This window comes from Lonchura striata, chromosome 21, assembly GCF_050655825.1.
Source record: "Lonchura striata isolate lonStrDom1 chromosome 21, ASM5065582v1, whole genome shotgun sequence".
Taxonomy (NCBI): Eukaryota; Metazoa; Chordata; class Aves; order Passeriformes; family Estrildidae; genus Lonchura; species Lonchura striata.
Genome location: NC_140723.1, coordinates 2591725 through 2608521, shown reverse-complemented (window position 1 = coordinate 2608521; position 16797 = coordinate 2591725). Strand labels below are relative to the sequence as shown.

Genomic DNA, 16797 nt, shown 5'->3' with positions numbered 1-16797 from the left:
ATTTGGGCCAAAAAACAAGTTTTCAATCATTTATTACTCAGGATTTTGAGACTGTATCAAAAGGATATTATTTCAATTTATTTTACAGCTACACTGCATTACCTGGTATTCTTAATAGATAATTTTCTAAGTAGAACAGGTGGTTTTATTGCCAGAAAAATAAAGATATCATATTGTCACATATAATTTTAAGAGGCAAAAAATGTACCACAGGGATAATTAATCTCACCCTCCCATGATTCCACCTAAGCAGCTCATGAAAGACTGTTGTGGCAACATCGCCAAATGTCTCTTGATATATCAATTACACACATATGCCTATTTTTGTAAATGAGATTTGGGAATATCAGTAGCAATTGCATGGTGGGAATATTTAGCTTTTTTCAGAGGTTGTACAGTACTTGCACTGTATGAATGTCCCCCAGCCCCAAGACAAATGTATCTGTATTTAATCAGTATCTGATAACCACAATAATAATTTCCCTTTCACTTGAAGTGCTAGGAATATAGTTTTTATCTGTTTCTAAATGTTCTGTAGAACATCTAGTTCCTCCCTCAATCTGCATACATTTTTTTATAATCATGAAGAACACTGCAGCCAGACACTTTGCCCTCCTTTTCTTTTCTTTATGCAACAGATTTGGGATGAAATTCCCCCCTTTGCCCCCAAGCCAGGGCTAATTGCAGGACCAGGATGACAGTTTTACCCCAGATGTGTTGCTCCCAGGGGTGCACTCCCAGCTGGTGCCACCCCAGGCCATTCCTCCGTGGAGTGCTCTGATAGCAAATGCCCCTCTCATTTTTTTGTCCATACATCTGTAAGGATGAGTCATTGGGAAGATGCTCATCAATGTTTGCCATTATTTACAGTCCGACAAATCAATGTTTGCCATTGTTTACAGGCCAACATCGATCCCTATCAAACAGCAGGGGCAGACAAGTTGTGTTATGTAATTGATAGGAACCAGCCTGCCAAAATGCAGATTCCATTATTGGCATGTCTTCCTGCCTAAACGCCAGAAAGCTCCATAGATGAGCTCCTGTCACCTTGGAAACGTTCGGAAGGGAAATGCCAACTGCCTGTGGAAGCACAGTATGCAGCCACAGAGCAGAGGGAACTGGCCAGCTCTGCTGCCTTTCCAGCTGATGCTGAGGTGCTACTGCAGGAACTTCACAGAAATGCCTCTGAATTTTACCTCCGGGAGCAAAGCAGCAGAGGTTTCATTTGGATCTGCTTACTCTGTTTCCTAGTTTCTGCAAGACAGATCACTGGGGTCCAGAGCCCACAAAATCTGGAAAAGCTGCATCAATCAAAGCCTTTTTTGTACATTTCCAGGAGCTTAAATCCTAAAGATTCACTGGCTTTAAGTTGATAGACATAAGTTGTAGATTGGGAGATAAGAACTTGGCTGGGGAGCCATAATTTCCTTCAGAGGAACTGCAGATATCTTCTCCCTTTCCTATCTATATGATAAAGAAAAATCTACATTGTCTTTCCCTAAAAACACATTATTCATCTGAGGCAAAATCATGACCCTTGTTGATGTTGTTGTTAGGAAAATAATTCAAACAGTTGTAAATTGGCACTGAAAAAATACCCTGAAGAAAAATATCACAAGAAACTGACAATCAGTGATACTTCCAGGTGTTCTTCTGAGTGTCTTCTTGAGGGGAAAATCCATGCTTGGATGTTTTTTATCCCAACTCAAGGAGAGTGGGAACTGGCAGGTTCAGAGTTAACACAGTTATAACTATTCCAGATCTGCAGAGAGAGCTATACAGTTAATCACTGCATATTTTTAGCCTACATCTTGTAGCTTTAATCCTGCAAATGTCTGTATGTAATTTGTTTTATGTAATATGAATAGATGCCATAAAATCAAGATTCCACCATTTATAGAGCTAAGAATGTCCATGTATTTCTCAAGATTGAGGACGTATAGTATAAATGTGGGACAGTGAACTGGTCACTGTGAGTAATTTATACTCCATACTGTGTGTGCTAGTGGAAATAAATGCTCAGATTAGCAGCATGTGCTTGTGTGCCTGGGATCAGAACCTAGACCCTACTCTCATAGCAACGATAACAATTACAGAAATATTGCTTACAATTAAGGAACGTTTTCAACTAAATAAATCTGAGAATGCATCTGTCTCTGTGTACAGATCAGGGTGTATTTTGGTGCAGATGATGTCTCAGTATTTTAATAACTGAATCCCTGGGAGTCTTTGAATAGCTGGGTTTCTCTAGCACGTCATCGAGGCCTAGTGCCAAGAGTGAGGGAACAGGGATCTGCTCTGCTGTGGATCCAGCTGCACTGCTCCTTGACTTTGTCAAGGTAACACAAGGAAGAGAGCAGAAAGGAAACCCAGTTAATCACCAGTTTAGAGCTAAAATCATAGAATGGCCTGGGTTGGGAGGAACTCAAAGCTCACCCTGTGCTACCCCCTGCCATGGGCAGGGACACCTCCCACTATCCCAGGTGGCTCCAAGCCACGTCCAACCTGGCCTTGGACACTTCCAGGGATGGGACAGCCACAGCTTCTCTGGGTACCCTAAATCTGGTACCTGAACACTTGAACACCTCAAACACACAGGCTCAGGAGATTCCACTGCAGAACGGATATTCAAACTGGTTCACTTAATGAACACAGACATTCACTATGTAAATCACTGAAATATCATCTAAAGACTTTTCGTGTAGTGATTTTGTGCATATTTATAACAATTACAGAAGTTCTTATGGAACCTCTAGAGCTGCAGTTGCTGCTGAAGCCAGAGGACCTGTTCAGAATGTGACATAATAAATGGACACCATGGGCAGTACATGATTTCTGCTGTAGTAACCTTTAATTAGTAACTAATGGTAAAATCCTTTTGTTGGGATAGACTTACTTATGAAAAGACATTTAAGACAAATTCCTTTTGGAATAAACTTTGGAAACCTTCAGTATTCTAACATGTGTGCTCTAGCCCCAAATCCACACAACTTCACATTGCAGCAAGTCATCTGAATTCACAAAAAGGGTTTTAATCATAATGCCACCAATGTTCTTAAAATTTATAAATGTATGTGAGTAAACACCAAGCTGAAAGTTCGCTGAGAATGTCTGGCTTTGGTTACCTGAAACCACCTGAACCAGATGTCCCAGACAGACAGCATAGGTAAAGGTGCTCCCACCAGGGTAATTACTGATACTAATACAATGGAATTGTTAATGCTGCTGTATTTCCAAAGTGTAAATCATTCTTTTAAAGAACGTGCAAAAAGCTCACTCACCACCACACCCGGGCAGGAGCCATGTCAGTGGTTCATATTCTGATCTACCTCTGACAATAAATAACGTAAAAAATCATCAAGTAGGAAAACACCCCAGAGAGCGGCTCAAGATGGCTCAGACCTCAACAACTCAATGATCTGAACAACTGCGAGGACGCCAGGGACCCCGGCCCTCGGACACGGGACCCACACCCAGGGACCCCGGCCCTCAGACACCGGACATCAGCCCAGGGACCCCGGCCCTCGGACACCGGACACAGACCCAGGGACCCCGGCCCTTGGACACCGGACCCACACCCAGGGACCCCGGCCCTCGGACACTGGACCCACACCCAGGGACCCCGGCCCTCGGACACTGGACCCACACCCAGGGACCCCGGCCCTCGGACACCGGACATCAGCCCAGGGACCCCGGCCCTCGGACACCGGACACAGACCCAGGGACCCCGGCCCTCGGACACCGGACACAGACCCAGGGACCCCGGCCCTCGGACACTGGACCCACACCCAGGGACCCCGGCCCTCAGACACCGGACATCAGCCCAGAGACCCCGGCCCTCGGACACCGGACCTTGGCCCACGGACACCGGACCCAGCCCTTGGACACCGGACCCCGGCCCTCGGACACCGGACATCAGCCCAGGGACCCCGGCCCTCGGACACAGGACACAGACCCAAGGACCCCGGCCCTCGGACACCGGACATCAGCCCAGGGACCCTGGCCCTCGGACACAGGACCCACACCCAGGGACCCCGGCCCTCGGACACCGGACATCAGCCCAGGGACCCCGGCCCTCGGACAGCGGACCCCGTCCCTCGGACACCGGACCCCGGCCCTCAGACACCGGTCTCCGGCCCTCGGACACCGGACCCCATCCCATGGACACCGGCCCACGGCCCGCAGCCCATCCCGGGCCGCACCACCCCGCGGGAGGGGGGATCAGCGAGGCGCGCCGGCCGCGCCGCCCCGCGCCCGCGGTGGCTGGGGCGGATCGCCCCCGCGCGCCGTGGTTGGCGCCGTTGCCGTGGCAGCGCGGCCGGCGCGGCGGGCCCGGGGCCGTGCGGAGCCGGCCGGGGCTGAGCGCGGTGAGCGCGAGGGGACAGCGCCGGGGGCACCGGCACTGCCCCGGGTGTCCTGCGGGAGGGCCGGGGCGTCTGCCGCGCTCTGCGTCTCGGCCTGATTCACCCCAAACTTTGGCAGCTGGGAGCTGCAGCCGCGCAACCCCACAACGCGGCCGTTTGGCTGAAGGCGTTGGGGCCGCTGCTGCGCTGGCTGCTCGTTGGGTGTTTGTGTTGCTTAGTGCCACCAACATCCCTAAATCGGTAGCCCAGCGTAGGAATCATACTTGGCTTTAAGGTGGTTCCTATCATTTACTCATTCCTCCATACTTCAGATCCTGGGGTGTGTTTTCTCTGCTCCTTAACTGAAGAAAATAGATGCTCTCTTTTTGTCAATTCTTCTTGAGTTCTGCAGAAGGATTTACATAAACGCGCTTAAAGCTGAGCCACCTTCGTTAAAATTAATCATATGTCCAAGTTTTTCTGTGGGTATGATGTGAAATGCTCAACCATGTGGTAATAACTCATTCTAGATGACAAGCAGAATTTACTGAATTCTAATAAATTTTAACAACATTTGGGAACAGTTTGCTTTGCATTGGAGAGCTCTACAAGACTTAAGAACGAAGAGTGTTTGTTGGAGTTGTGCCCAAATCATTTGGGGTAAAGTCATGGTGTAAGTGGATAAAATACATTCAGAGGGTTTGTTTTATTACTGAGCTGATTGTTCTGTTAAAAAAAAAAAAAAAAAAAAAGCAAAAAGGCAGAGTCCTTGCTTTTCACTAAGAGATTTATTATAGTTGATACTCAAAATGTGTAACTAGCACAGAGGTATATGGTTATATCCAGTTATTTCACATGCATTAAGTGTGTACTGAATGCTGTGAATTCAATTCCAGAGATAGACACCACTATTGCAGGTTGTTGGATATTTGATGTGGAAAACATGTTCTTCTTTTTATTCAGCCTGGTCATTTGGAAAGAACCGTCAGCATGGAAGATCATGAGATCAGTTTTAGTGAGGGAGAACAGCAAATATCTCCTCTAGTATTTCTAGAGGAGGAGGAAGAAAGACAGGAGGGAGAAGAAGAAAAAGAAGAGGAAAAAGAAGAAAGAGAAGAGGAAGAAGAAGAAAAAAGAGAAAAAGAAGAAGAAAGACAAGAAATAGAAGAAAGACAGGAAGAGGAAGAAGGAGAAAGACAGGAAGAGGAAGAAGGAGAAAGACAAAAAGAGGAAGAAGGAGAAGAAGAAGAGGAAAAAGAAAGAGAAGAAGAGAAAAAAGAGGAAGAAGAACAAGAAGAAGAAAAAGAAAGACAAGAAGAGGAAGGAAAAGAAGATGCAGCTGGTCAGCTCCCTGACGTGGAAGAACACTGGGAAGGTGAAAATGAATTGTTTTGATAACTCACAAAAAACTGACATTAATGTAAACTTAATGTAAGATAAACATGTTAGATCATTGGCCAGAACCTGACAATACATTATTCTCCCTTGTCCCCCTCCCTGTTCTTGTTTGGGATTTTCCCACATAAATGGGATTCTTGGTGACGTTTCCACATGAAGGCAGAGAACATTCTCCTGTTCATTTGCAGGTGTATAATAGTCCTGTGTGTTTTGCCATATGAATTTTTTAATGTACACTGCAGTAATGCTATAAAATGTCATGTCTGATTCTACATGCTGTGACTTGACAGCAAATATAGAAAGCTTTGCATTTTAAGTCTAAGTCTCTTTATTAAGCTGTTGTTTCAATATCTGCTAGAATATGAGCTGGAAGAAGAGCTGGATGATGGTGGCAAGATGGAAAAGATGGACACTTTTGAAGATGCTGGAGACCAGTCTGATTCTAGCACGTAAATACCTTGCTCCAGTTCAAACAGAATTTCCTCAGTGGTGCTGAGTGACCAGCTGTGTATGACATGTCTTAAACTAGTTTAAAATGTTCCTGTTGAAATTGTAAACTATTGTTTAGGAACACTAAAATTGCAAAGCTGAGGTGGGATCAAGAGGAGCCCCAGGCATTTTAAAACAAACACAAATCATTAATGCTTTAAATGAGGGTATAAATGTTCAACATTAGTTATCCAATACTGAAAATCCTGGCTTAAATCCCTGCATGCAAACTTCCTGTGTTGTTTGTGTTCATGTTCTTCCTTATTTATAATGGTCTTATTTGTAACAGTTCTGCTAGAATAAAACAGAAAGCAGGGATGTGAGGATGTCAGACAAACTTCACATAACTACAGTTTCACATTGTTTCTTTGTTGGTTGTGTGTTCCAATTCAAAGGCAAAGCTCAGAACACTCCTTGGGCAACATTGGCAACATTCAACCTCTGAAGTCTGCAGACAGAATTTGCATATTAACCTCACAGAGAAACCTCCAATTGCTCGATGACATGGTCGGGGAAAAGGAACTGATGGTCCAAAAAACCAGGTTAGTGTTTAAGCAAACATAATCCATCAACACAAATCCCCAGCAAATACTGAGGTACTGTATCCATCATAAATACTAGAGTTTATAGAACCATGTATCTGACAGGAATCCTGGCTGTGAATCTTGCCCTCAAAAAGAAGACTTTCACTGGGAAGAGAAAAGAACCTACAAAACATAAATGATGTGGTTGTTTCTTGCAGTGACACGCTGAGTGCCTGTCGGCTGCGGAGCAAGATGCTGGCAAAGCAGCTGGATCATGTAGACATGGAAATAGAGAGAGAGGAGGAGGCTGGCAATGTGTAGGTAGAGAGTATTTCTGGATACCAAGGTTTACAGGCATCCACTATGTTCATCTGTGTGTAATTAATGAGATAAGAGCAGAAAGATGTGGAAACTTGGGAATGGGTAGGAAAGAGGCATATATTTTAAAGTGTAACAACAGGTACTAAATCAGCCTAGCCCACTGCTGTCAATTATGTCTGTCAGTGTCTCAATCTTCTATTCAGTCTGATGAATCAAGGTGCTGTGGCACTCATGGAGTTCATGGCTTTGTTTCTGGTGATTACTCAGTCAGGATTTCTATAGATGTGTGTGTATATATTTTTATAAACACATATATACATGTGCCATTCCTTTCTTGTGTTGTTCTGGAATGCAGGAATGCCTTTCAGGAGTAGCTCTGCATACAGGAGCTGCTCTGAAACACTTGTGCTATCAAGTGGGAGGCAATTTACTGTACTCTTCACATTTGGTTTAAATAGAAAGCAGTGGGTGGCTTGTGTACCAGGAGCCAGAGGCTTGTGAACAAACTTCACAGCTGCATTTCTAACCTGTGTTAATCCCCAGGTTAGAGAAGCGATGAATGAGAGAAAGGAAGGCAGGTTAACTGCCAGAATGGGAGAGCTGCTTAAACAAAACTGATGAGCTGATGCAAATGAGTCTCCTGAGGTGGTGCAAGTGGGATCTCGGAGACAGTAACAAATCCCAGCAAAGACAGAAAAGCAGTGTAGTGTTTATCCTTATGATGGGTCACATGGAGAGGCCTAGATATGGAAAAAATAGCAATTCTCCCAATCTCTTACATTTAGCAAGTGACTAGTGGAGTGAGAAGGCCTGATAGATTTCTGGCTTATGAAGTTCAAAGTCTTTGTGTTTTAGCAATAATGCAAATCCTGGCTGCCATTAGCACTACCAATGCCAATAAAGAAATGTTGAATTTAAAGGAGTAGCTGTAGGTAGAAGATCCAATTTTCATTTAGAGGATGGGAGTTTATGGTGAGTATAGTCAGGCCAGTGTCTGTGGATCCTGTAGCACACTGTCTGCTAGTTTTCCTGGGGAGAGAAGGAAAATAACTTTGTGGGAATGCTGCAGTTGTAGGCTAAGTGTATTGAATATTGTAGTACCATTTAAAAAGCAAAATCAGTCTAGGTTCTCTAGGTTCACCTACACTTATCTTCATGAATAATACTACTTTTATCAGTTTGACAAGTGAATTGTTGCATTAAGCTACTGGTCAGTGCTTTTGAAATTCTCATCTGCTCCTTTCAACTGGTGTGTAAGAGTTAAAGAAAGCTCTGCCTCAAGATTGGACATGTAGGTTAAACAAGAGGCTGCATAAATTGCTGGGATTCTGATGAATAAACCTGAGCCTTAAAGCTGTGCTTTACTCTTGCTGATCTTGCAAGGGGGGCTGTGTTCACATTTCTTTCTGCTGGGTTCTCTCTAACGTTGCCAGTGCAGCCGTGTCCCGCCTGCAGGCCGTGAGCAGCCGATTGTGCACTGAACTGGAGAGAGAGAAGGAGCTGGAGCTGAGACTTGCTCTGACACTAAAACAAAACTTGTAAGTGAGGGAATGAAGAAAGTGTGAAGGGAATCAATCTTTGTTACATTCTTCATATGCTGTTGGATGGATTCAAAAGTTAGTCAGTAGAGAAATTACTTATAAATACTGAACTACATTATTCTAGAGCAACTTTTAGCCTACATGGTTCATTCCTTACAAAGTTGAGTGATGTGGCTGAGTCCCCAAGTTAGCTTTGCACATGTAAATAAAGTTTTGATTTTATTATGAGAGGTACATAAACTGTGACCTAAACAAGTCTCATTTGAAATGTAAAATAAGATGGACTAAAGTAAATCTGTCTGTGCATGAGCATAAATACTTGTAATTTATACCTCTTAGTGTTTTTATAGGGCATAAAGGAAAGCATAGAAAGTGAGCATGATGGAGACATTGTAGCAGTACTGTGTATTTTTATGCCAAGCTGATATTGCTGCTTGTAATTGATTGTTCACACATAATAAATTACTTTTTTATATCAGACAGAGTAAAACTGTCTTTTGCAGGAGGCAACAGGTGAGTGTGTTTATATTTTGGTACCACAGGTACATCAAAGGAAGAAACAGGCACAGGCTTCTAGCTGTGATTAGCCAAGTGGTTAACCAGGATACAGTGCGTTCTGCTGCAGTGTTGTGTAATAGCTTTAAAATGCTTGACTTGTTTATTGTGTGATTAGCAATACACAGAACAGATTAATGTACTCAGCTTTATCATATCTGGTTCCTTCAGTAAAGCACAGAAGAATAAAAGCTGTGGCCTGTCCCTGAAGTTATTTATTGTTGAAGGAAAAGCTATTTTTAGATTTTTTTTTTCTTCCAGGTAAATGAGAGAAACACAAACTTGAGGTTTATTTTTTTACCTTTTTTGGACCAATATTTTTGATGTCTTTGAAAGGGATATGGTATTAGATATGAGTTTTAGTCTGGAACACCTGTGTCAGTAAAAGGGTTTGATTCAAAACATGTTTTAAAATAATAATAGAAAACATGGTTACATGTTTATTTTTCCCATAGAGTCTTCCCTACTCAATCTATCACCTTAAAGTGAAAGAATATCAGTATTCCAGTGAAAACAATTCACACTTTTTTTTTCCAAGGGTTGAGCTGTGGCAGATAGAAACTGAACAGGGAAAACACAACATCCTCCGTGAAAAACTTCAAAAAGATGAGGAGGAGCTACAGATGCAATACCAGGAAGAGAGAGAAGTGAGGATTTGCAAGGAAAAAATAACAGCCCTGCAAGCAGAAGGAACACGTCGGGCTCGAGAGAAGTAAGAACCTCAAAGTCAGAGCCTGCTGCCTTTCTTGTTTTATTTTCAGCCAATTCTCTGCTGCAGGTGCTGAGATTAGCTAGTTCAGATACTGGTGCTACTGTGTGTCTTAGCTGGGTGTGCTTCAGGAATATTTGATGAGGAAATGGAATTAAAATAAGAATTGGCCATGAACTTGCAGTTATGCAAGTAAGGATTTCTGATCTATGGGAGTTAACTTAATGAAAATGAAAAAAGGTCAAATGCAGGGGGTTTCTCATAGGAAATGAGGGTTATTGGGTCAGAGTAACTGCATGTGTCTGCAGTGCTGTTGGCCTCCAGGACCTTCTGGCTTATAGCGAAGTCCATTGAGATTTCCTGGAGCAGAAGCAAACACCAAAAAGCACAAAAGTGCTCTCCAAAAGCAGAGCAAAAGTGTGTCAGTCTGTGGCTTTTGTGAACTTTATCACTTTTTCTATAATGTGGGGGATGTGGAGAGTGGACAAATGTCCTAATTTTAGCACATATTAATAAACTCCCCAACCCCACCCTGAGGTCTCATTGTGTTGGAATCCAATTTTCCTTGTTCCTGCTGCAACTGTTGGTTTGTCTGTGTTTTGCAGAAGAGAGGAGGAAGCCCAAAGAGAACGTGAAGAAAGAAATAAAAAAGTCCTCGAGGATGCCAAAAGGAACCATGAGAAAGCAGTCTGCTTCCTGAGGCAAAGCATGGCAAGGTGGGCTTCACTCCTTTCCTGTTGTACATTCTCTGCTGGGCAAGCCTTTATCCTCCAGTATTTGAAAAATAATGATTTTTCTGTAAGTTGTTTCTGTTTCACCTGGCAATCTCGTGCCAGGTACAGTGTGGTGAGGTATGGAGATCTTACAGAGCAAAAAGGATGTGGAAAGAAGAAAATCCACTCAATGTCCTAGCAAGGCCTCCAAATTCCCTGGAGTCTTTGTCGTGAGGATTCTGACCAATTGGAGGCATTGATAATGACTTGAAGCATTTTATAAATGTGTGTGTGTGTCATTAACTGAAGTAGTAGAACTAAAATCTAGGTTTGAAACCTGCCCTGTCCCATTCTATGTCCCCTCAGAAATGTGGTTAAAAAGCATCAATCAATTGATGGGCAATTTCTTTGTCTTGCTGCTCTGGTTGATTTTAAATTACATCTTCTTTCATAGGATTATGTTTATGGTTATTCTGGTGTTCAATTATTTTGCTGCTGGAGAAACTGAACATTTGTTACTGATTTTAACATATATATAAATATATCCTAATGCATAAATATTAGGACTTAATTGTAAAATGATTGAAATAACTGTACTGCTTCAATGCTGTTTTATTTTTATTAGATGGTGTGTACAAACTGATCATAATTAAGAAAAACAAAATCAAATAGATTTTTTTTCCTGACAAATATATAAAACATATCAATCTTAATTTTTTTTCTTGGTTTCCCATTATATTAGCTGGAATATTCCCAGGTTTGATTCCTGCCCACGTATTTCCAACTTGTAGAGTATTCAGGGTTTATTTTTAGTGTGAGTACATGTGCTTGGCTTGTAAAAGTTTGCTACATAAGGTTTAGATACTGCTTATATGAGCAACACCTGAATTCTTTATTTTAGCAGCCAGTCATATGTCATAACATGAAACACATTCTTCATATCCAAAACTTAAAAAAATTAAAGTTGTTGAGCAAAATATTTGAAAACCTGTTGGCACTTGGAGCTTGAGCAGTGCCATGTCTGGAGGAGCCTCCAGCTGTTCCCTTGTGCCCACAGCCAGTGCCCACCAAACAGGACTTTGCAGCAGCAATTCCTGGTGGCAATTACTCCTTGTCAGCTCAGACATTCTATTACCAAGAGCTTTCCAGGATGAGAGCCTGAAAGATTTCACTTTGCTTACAGAATTCATGAAAAAAATGCAAAGGAAGAAGCGAAAGCTCAGGAGCATATGGAGAGAAGGATACAAGCTGTGCTTTCCCTGAAAACCAGCATCACTTCCAACAGGGTACTGCTGCTGGGCTGGGATGGGAATGAAGTCACTGACTTGGGAGACTGCTGGCTTCTAATGCAAGTCAGCTCAGTTTTCCTTGCAGAGCTGTGTGGTGATTCTTGATCACATCACTGACCAAAACCCTTGAAACTGGGGAGAGTTTAACCATTGCAGGGATGGCATGAGATCTGTGTGGGCAGGTTTTAACACTTCTGATGATGCAGTTTATTCTGTCAACAGTCTAGTTGTTTCAGGGGGGGAACTTTCTGGGAAATAATGCATACTAAAAAAAGTTCTCTGGAAGTTCAGCCAGAAGGATTTCCAGTTATTTGGATCCCAATGCAAAAATATTCCACATGGAGAAAACATATGGAAGAAAAACAGTTATTTGAGAATTTAAATAGTATAAATTAGGAATTTCTGAGCTATGCTGCTTTGCTTTTCTATTTATGTTCTGTAGAATATGAGGGAATGATCTTAATTTAATCCTGATTTGTTAGGAACTGTTATCTTTTCATATTCCTCCACTGAGCAGCATTCCAGGGGCAGACTGGAAGGTAGAGAAGTAGCCTGGACCTAGTCAGAGCTTTCTACATCTCAGCACCCCATGACTACAGAGAATATTGCAGACAATGCCTTCTGCTTCAGAGACATCACCATAAATGGATACTTGGATAAGGGGACCAGCATTAGATCCTCTGTTTTATATTCTTTAATATATGAATCAAATATGTAACTGGGTTTTATGACTTTCATAGGAAAGGCTCCAAACTCTCCAGATTTTGAACAAAGCAAAGGCCTTGGAGGCAAAGAAGGAGGAGATGAAAATGAGGGAGGCTATCCTAGCAGAAGGAGGCAATGTTATCAGGGAAATTTTTCTCCATAAACGACAGCAAGAACACAAAAAAAGGAAAGAGTGAGTATCATATCCATATCAAACTCTGCCTGCTCCCTGGAGCTCAGTCAGATCCTGAAGGCAGAACATCTCTGGAGCCTGGAGGGAGTGAACGCCCTCTCCCACTCTGTGTGTGACACTTGCACAGTCTGTTCTTGGTGCCCTGAACTCCGGCCTTGAGGGTGCTCAGAGCTCCAGAGCTCTGTGGGTGTTCAGTGGTTGACTCCTCCAGGAGGGGAATTCAGTGACCCTAAACTGGAAACCTGAAGTAACTGTCCTTCTTCCTCCTCTGAACACTGTGAAAGTCTGTATCAGCCTTCTAAAACACTGTAACTGAGTATATTTAGTCTGCAAAAATGTATAAACAGCCTCTGAATCACTTGGTGTCTTGGCACAAATTACCACTGAGCCCAACTTAAAGACTTGCTATTTAGCTAAAAGCCTCCAAGGGAACTGTGTTGTAGTTAATATTATTGTTAAACAACCATGGTTGGGTTAATATTTCTTACAACTTTGGATTACAGAGTTTTTAGAGAACTGCAGAAGTCAAGAAAAATGGAGATTGTGTCTCGAATTTTGCAAGAAAGAGCTTCCATTCACAAGCAGAGAAAAACTCAGTCCCCTACTAAGGCAATTAAGGCTCATGGTAAACTTGGGGATGCTTTACTGCAGAGTGGGAAAGCCTGGCAAAGTGAGGAGACCTGCAAATATGCAGATGGAGAAATATCACAGGTAATCAAAGGCCTAGGAATTAGCTATCTTTAGATTGTTTTGTTTTGTTTTGTTAAATATGCAGGTCATTGAATTCTGTTTAAAAATAGCACAGACTACAAGCAAACATGAGACAGTAGAAAACAAGTGGAGAGAAATTTCCCCTTCAGATATCTTAATATCTGTTAGTTTCCTTTTTCTTGAAGGAAATATAGTGGCTTTTAATGTAAAATTTTGTCTGGATTCAGTGTTTTAAGAGAGGATTGGCCTAAGTTGGCATCTTTGGCCTCTGAGCCAAAGGCTCAGAGACCTGTCATTTTTGTGTTAAAATATCTCCTCAGAAATTGATAACTTTTGTAATAACTATAATTTTTAGCTGTATCTTCAAAACTTGTGTTCTTTCACCAAAGCCGTGGCGCTCTCCATCAGTTTGTTCCTCAGCTGGGGAGGGAAATGCTCCCCAAGGAGAGAGTCTTGAGAACAGATCCCAGGATGTGCTCTGGGAAAGTGGTGATGAGGACACAGAGAGTGATAAGACCCTCCTGGTACCAGAGTTCCCAGGACTTTGGAGTCGGGAATATGACTTGAACGAGGTAAATGTTGTGGTATCTCTTGTTAGAAACAGAAAATAACCTTGCTTGAAACCAAAAGTTATGTATTTTTCAGTTAAAATGCAGACATTTTGTTATTACATAGATGCAGAAATTCAGATGTGAGAATATCATCAGTCATTGCTGTTTGACACTGTTCTGGAGGAGTTTGTTCTCTCTAAGAGAAAACAGTACTTTAGGTTTAGTTCAGAAATCTGTGAAGACATAAATCACATTATGTTTACTTGAGTTTAAAAAAACTTCAGAATCCATCAAAAAGAAATCATGTCAGTACATATTCCTAGACTTGCATGGAAAAGCACTGGACCATGACTGAAACATTCCAGTGAAGTTAGCTGATTATTTTTTTTCTCAATGTTTAATAAGTTGAGAAGAAAAAAAAAACCCTTAAAGTGCAGAAAAGCTAATTCTGCCATGAAAAACATGATTTTCTAGTGTTGGGTGATGATAAACTGCAGAACAGACAGCGGAGAATCCATTAAGTTCTTCATATTGAGGTTGGGATGCTGAGTTTGACTGGAGAGAGCCAGACAAAGGCTGGCCAGGTGCTGGAAGATTCCTTTTGCAGATTTTTCTACTAGAGCTGCAGATTTCTGTGGTCACACACAGATCTGGTGGCTTTTCTGCTTGTTCCTTTTTAGGTGCCCAAAGCAGAAGATCCAACTCAGTTGGCTATCAGGGCAATGAGGAAACAAATGGCTGAGAAAAAAATGGAGAAACTCCAAACTAGAATTCTTCACAAGCAAACTGTGCCTGCTCAGGAACATAAGGGCTGTGCTTTCCACAGCAAACCCAGCTGCATTCATTTCAAGGTCAGTGGCCATTCTGCATGGAATTGTAGAGAGGTATCTGCTGGAGGTATATCCCAATGTCTTGATCAAAAATCTGTTGCAGCCTTTAATAGGCCTGTAGTGAAATTTGAAACAGCTCTTGCCTTTTTCTCTAACAAGATCTTTGCTAAGTGATAGATTAAATAAACTAGTTAGTTTTACTATCTAAGCTATAAAATACTTCCTTTTCTTAGGGGAATCTAAGTACTGTCAGAAGGGTGACTAGAAGATGAAACCTCCTGTTGGACTGTTTTGTGTTTTTTGAAGGGGAGCATAACTATTACTTGTATATTGTTTGTAAATACATTATTACTGTAAAATAATGTCCTTAAAGAAGTGATGATTCCCATACAGGTAAATTTCAGTTACTTAACAAAACTGTTAATAACTCAGACCATGAATGTGACATCATGTCTCTGAAACTCACCTGGTATGTTTGGCATTCCAAGGATTTTGATGTTGGTCAAATCTACAAAAAGAAGATAGTTTTGACAAATGTATCCTACAGTGTTAATTACTGCAGGCTGGTGGGAATCAGTGAATGGCTCAAGGACTTCATCAGTGTTCAGTAAGTAAATTCACTGCAGACTTGTTTTACCTTTGTACCACAAGAACTGGAACCCAGTTCAGCAGCAACTGAAATTTCTGCTTGTTATGGGTTAACCCTGCAGGCAGAGAAACTCCACAGAGCAGCTCTTCATTCCTCCTCAATGGGGTGGGGGAGAGAGCTGGGGGGGAAAAAAACGTCAAACTTATGTCTTGAGATAAACACAGTTTATTTCAACAGAAAAGGAAGAAAACTGATGAAATAAAGGAAATCAATCTCAGAGCAAAGAGCACTTAAATTGCAATCCTGTGGTCTTTCCCATCAATCTATTCCTGTAATCCTGCTGCCAGGTTATGTAATGAAGCACTGTGTCTAGTTGGGAGATTGCAAATTAATCTCAGTTAAACTGTATTGATAATTTTATCTCACTGTTTATAAATAAACAAAAGGAGGTATCCACAAAATGTTTCTTTTTAAGAATTGAGATACCATTTCTCTCTGGAGCTGCACTGAGCCTTTAAATATATAAAAGACAAGTTGTAAAAGTAGTACTTCTCTAAAAAATGAAGTCATGAAAAGAATTTATTTACCTGGAATTCTGGTAAACAAAAAAAAATTACTCTAGTCTAGCCTAAAAGTGAAAAAATGCTAAAGCTCCTGTGTGTAAGTGAAACTTATGAACAAGTAGGAGAAATGGAGGTGAATTCCTTTGGCTTAAGGAGAAAGTTCAGGTTTGAACCCTTCTGCTGACCTGGAGAAGCCACCTGTGGAACATTTTAATGACACCCCAGTGAATCAACAAGTTGTTTCACCACTGTAAGTGATTTCATACTCCAGAGCTCCTTTCCCAGCTCACTGCCCACTGTCCTGGTGGGGATAAGCCACATGTGGAATTTCTGGATCATCTGATAAGGACAGGATGCTCCAAGGTGAAGCCATTCCTTGCCCATTTTGTCCCCACAAGAGTCCCCAGGAATGTGAACAGAGACTGAACAGCATCTCTGGAGAGCTGTAAAATCTGGATCCAGCTGCTGTGGTGGGTTGGGAAAGGTGTGGAGCACTTCATTCCCAGCCTGATGGAGGTGGAGAATTGAGCAGGACACAGCAGGGCCCTTCAGCTCCTAAACCTGCTCTGCTGCTTGACTGCATGTGTGGCTCGTGGTTGGTTCAAAATCACACGTGTGGATTTAATTTTGACCCACTTACACATGTTTAATTTCTGTGACAAAGCCTGAAGCTACTAATCCGACAAAATGAGGGTTTTCTTCTCACAAAAGATTGATTTTTTTTCTCTAATTTAGTATGTTGGGCAATTGCATATGGTAAATCAACACCTCTG

General features: G+C 42.1%; 1 protein-coding gene across 15 annotated transcripts in view; it reads left to right on the top strand.

Annotated features, from left to right (window-relative positions):
• Positions 1–4272: 4272 nt before the first annotated feature.
• CFAP74 (cilia and flagella associated protein 74) overlaps positions 4273–16797 on the top strand; it is a 37998-nt gene continuing 25473 nt past the window's right edge. For 8 of the 15 annotated variants that reach the window (XR_014949776.1, XR_014949775.1, XM_085558789.1 and 5 more), the window contains exons 1-14: positions 4273–4367; positions 5307–5718; positions 6100–6190; positions 6626–6772; positions 6973–7071; positions 8509–8613; positions 9710–9883; positions 10486–10596; positions 11777–11879; positions 12623–12780; positions 13284–13491; positions 13881–14063; positions 14723–14893; positions 15361–15479. Coding sequence is in view for 13 of the 15 variants with exons in the window: in XM_085558789.1 (XP_085414915.1) it covers positions 5334–5718; positions 6100–6190; positions 6626–6772; positions 6973–7071; positions 8509–8613; positions 9710–9883; positions 10486–10596; positions 11777–11879; positions 12623–12780; positions 13284–13491; positions 13881–14063; positions 14723–14893; positions 15361–15479 (2054 nt within the window). In the remaining 2 variants the exon portion in view is untranslated. Of the gene's footprint in view, positions 4368–4396; positions 5043–5306; positions 5719–6099; positions 6191–6625; positions 6773–6972; positions 7072–8508; positions 8614–9709; positions 9950–10485; positions 10597–11776; positions 11880–12622; positions 12781–13283; positions 13492–13880; positions 14064–14722; positions 14894–15360; positions 15480–16797 lie in introns of those variants that run through there. The other 7 variants (XM_085558792.1, XM_085558791.1, XM_085558782.1 and 4 more) reach the window with 7 other exon arrangements.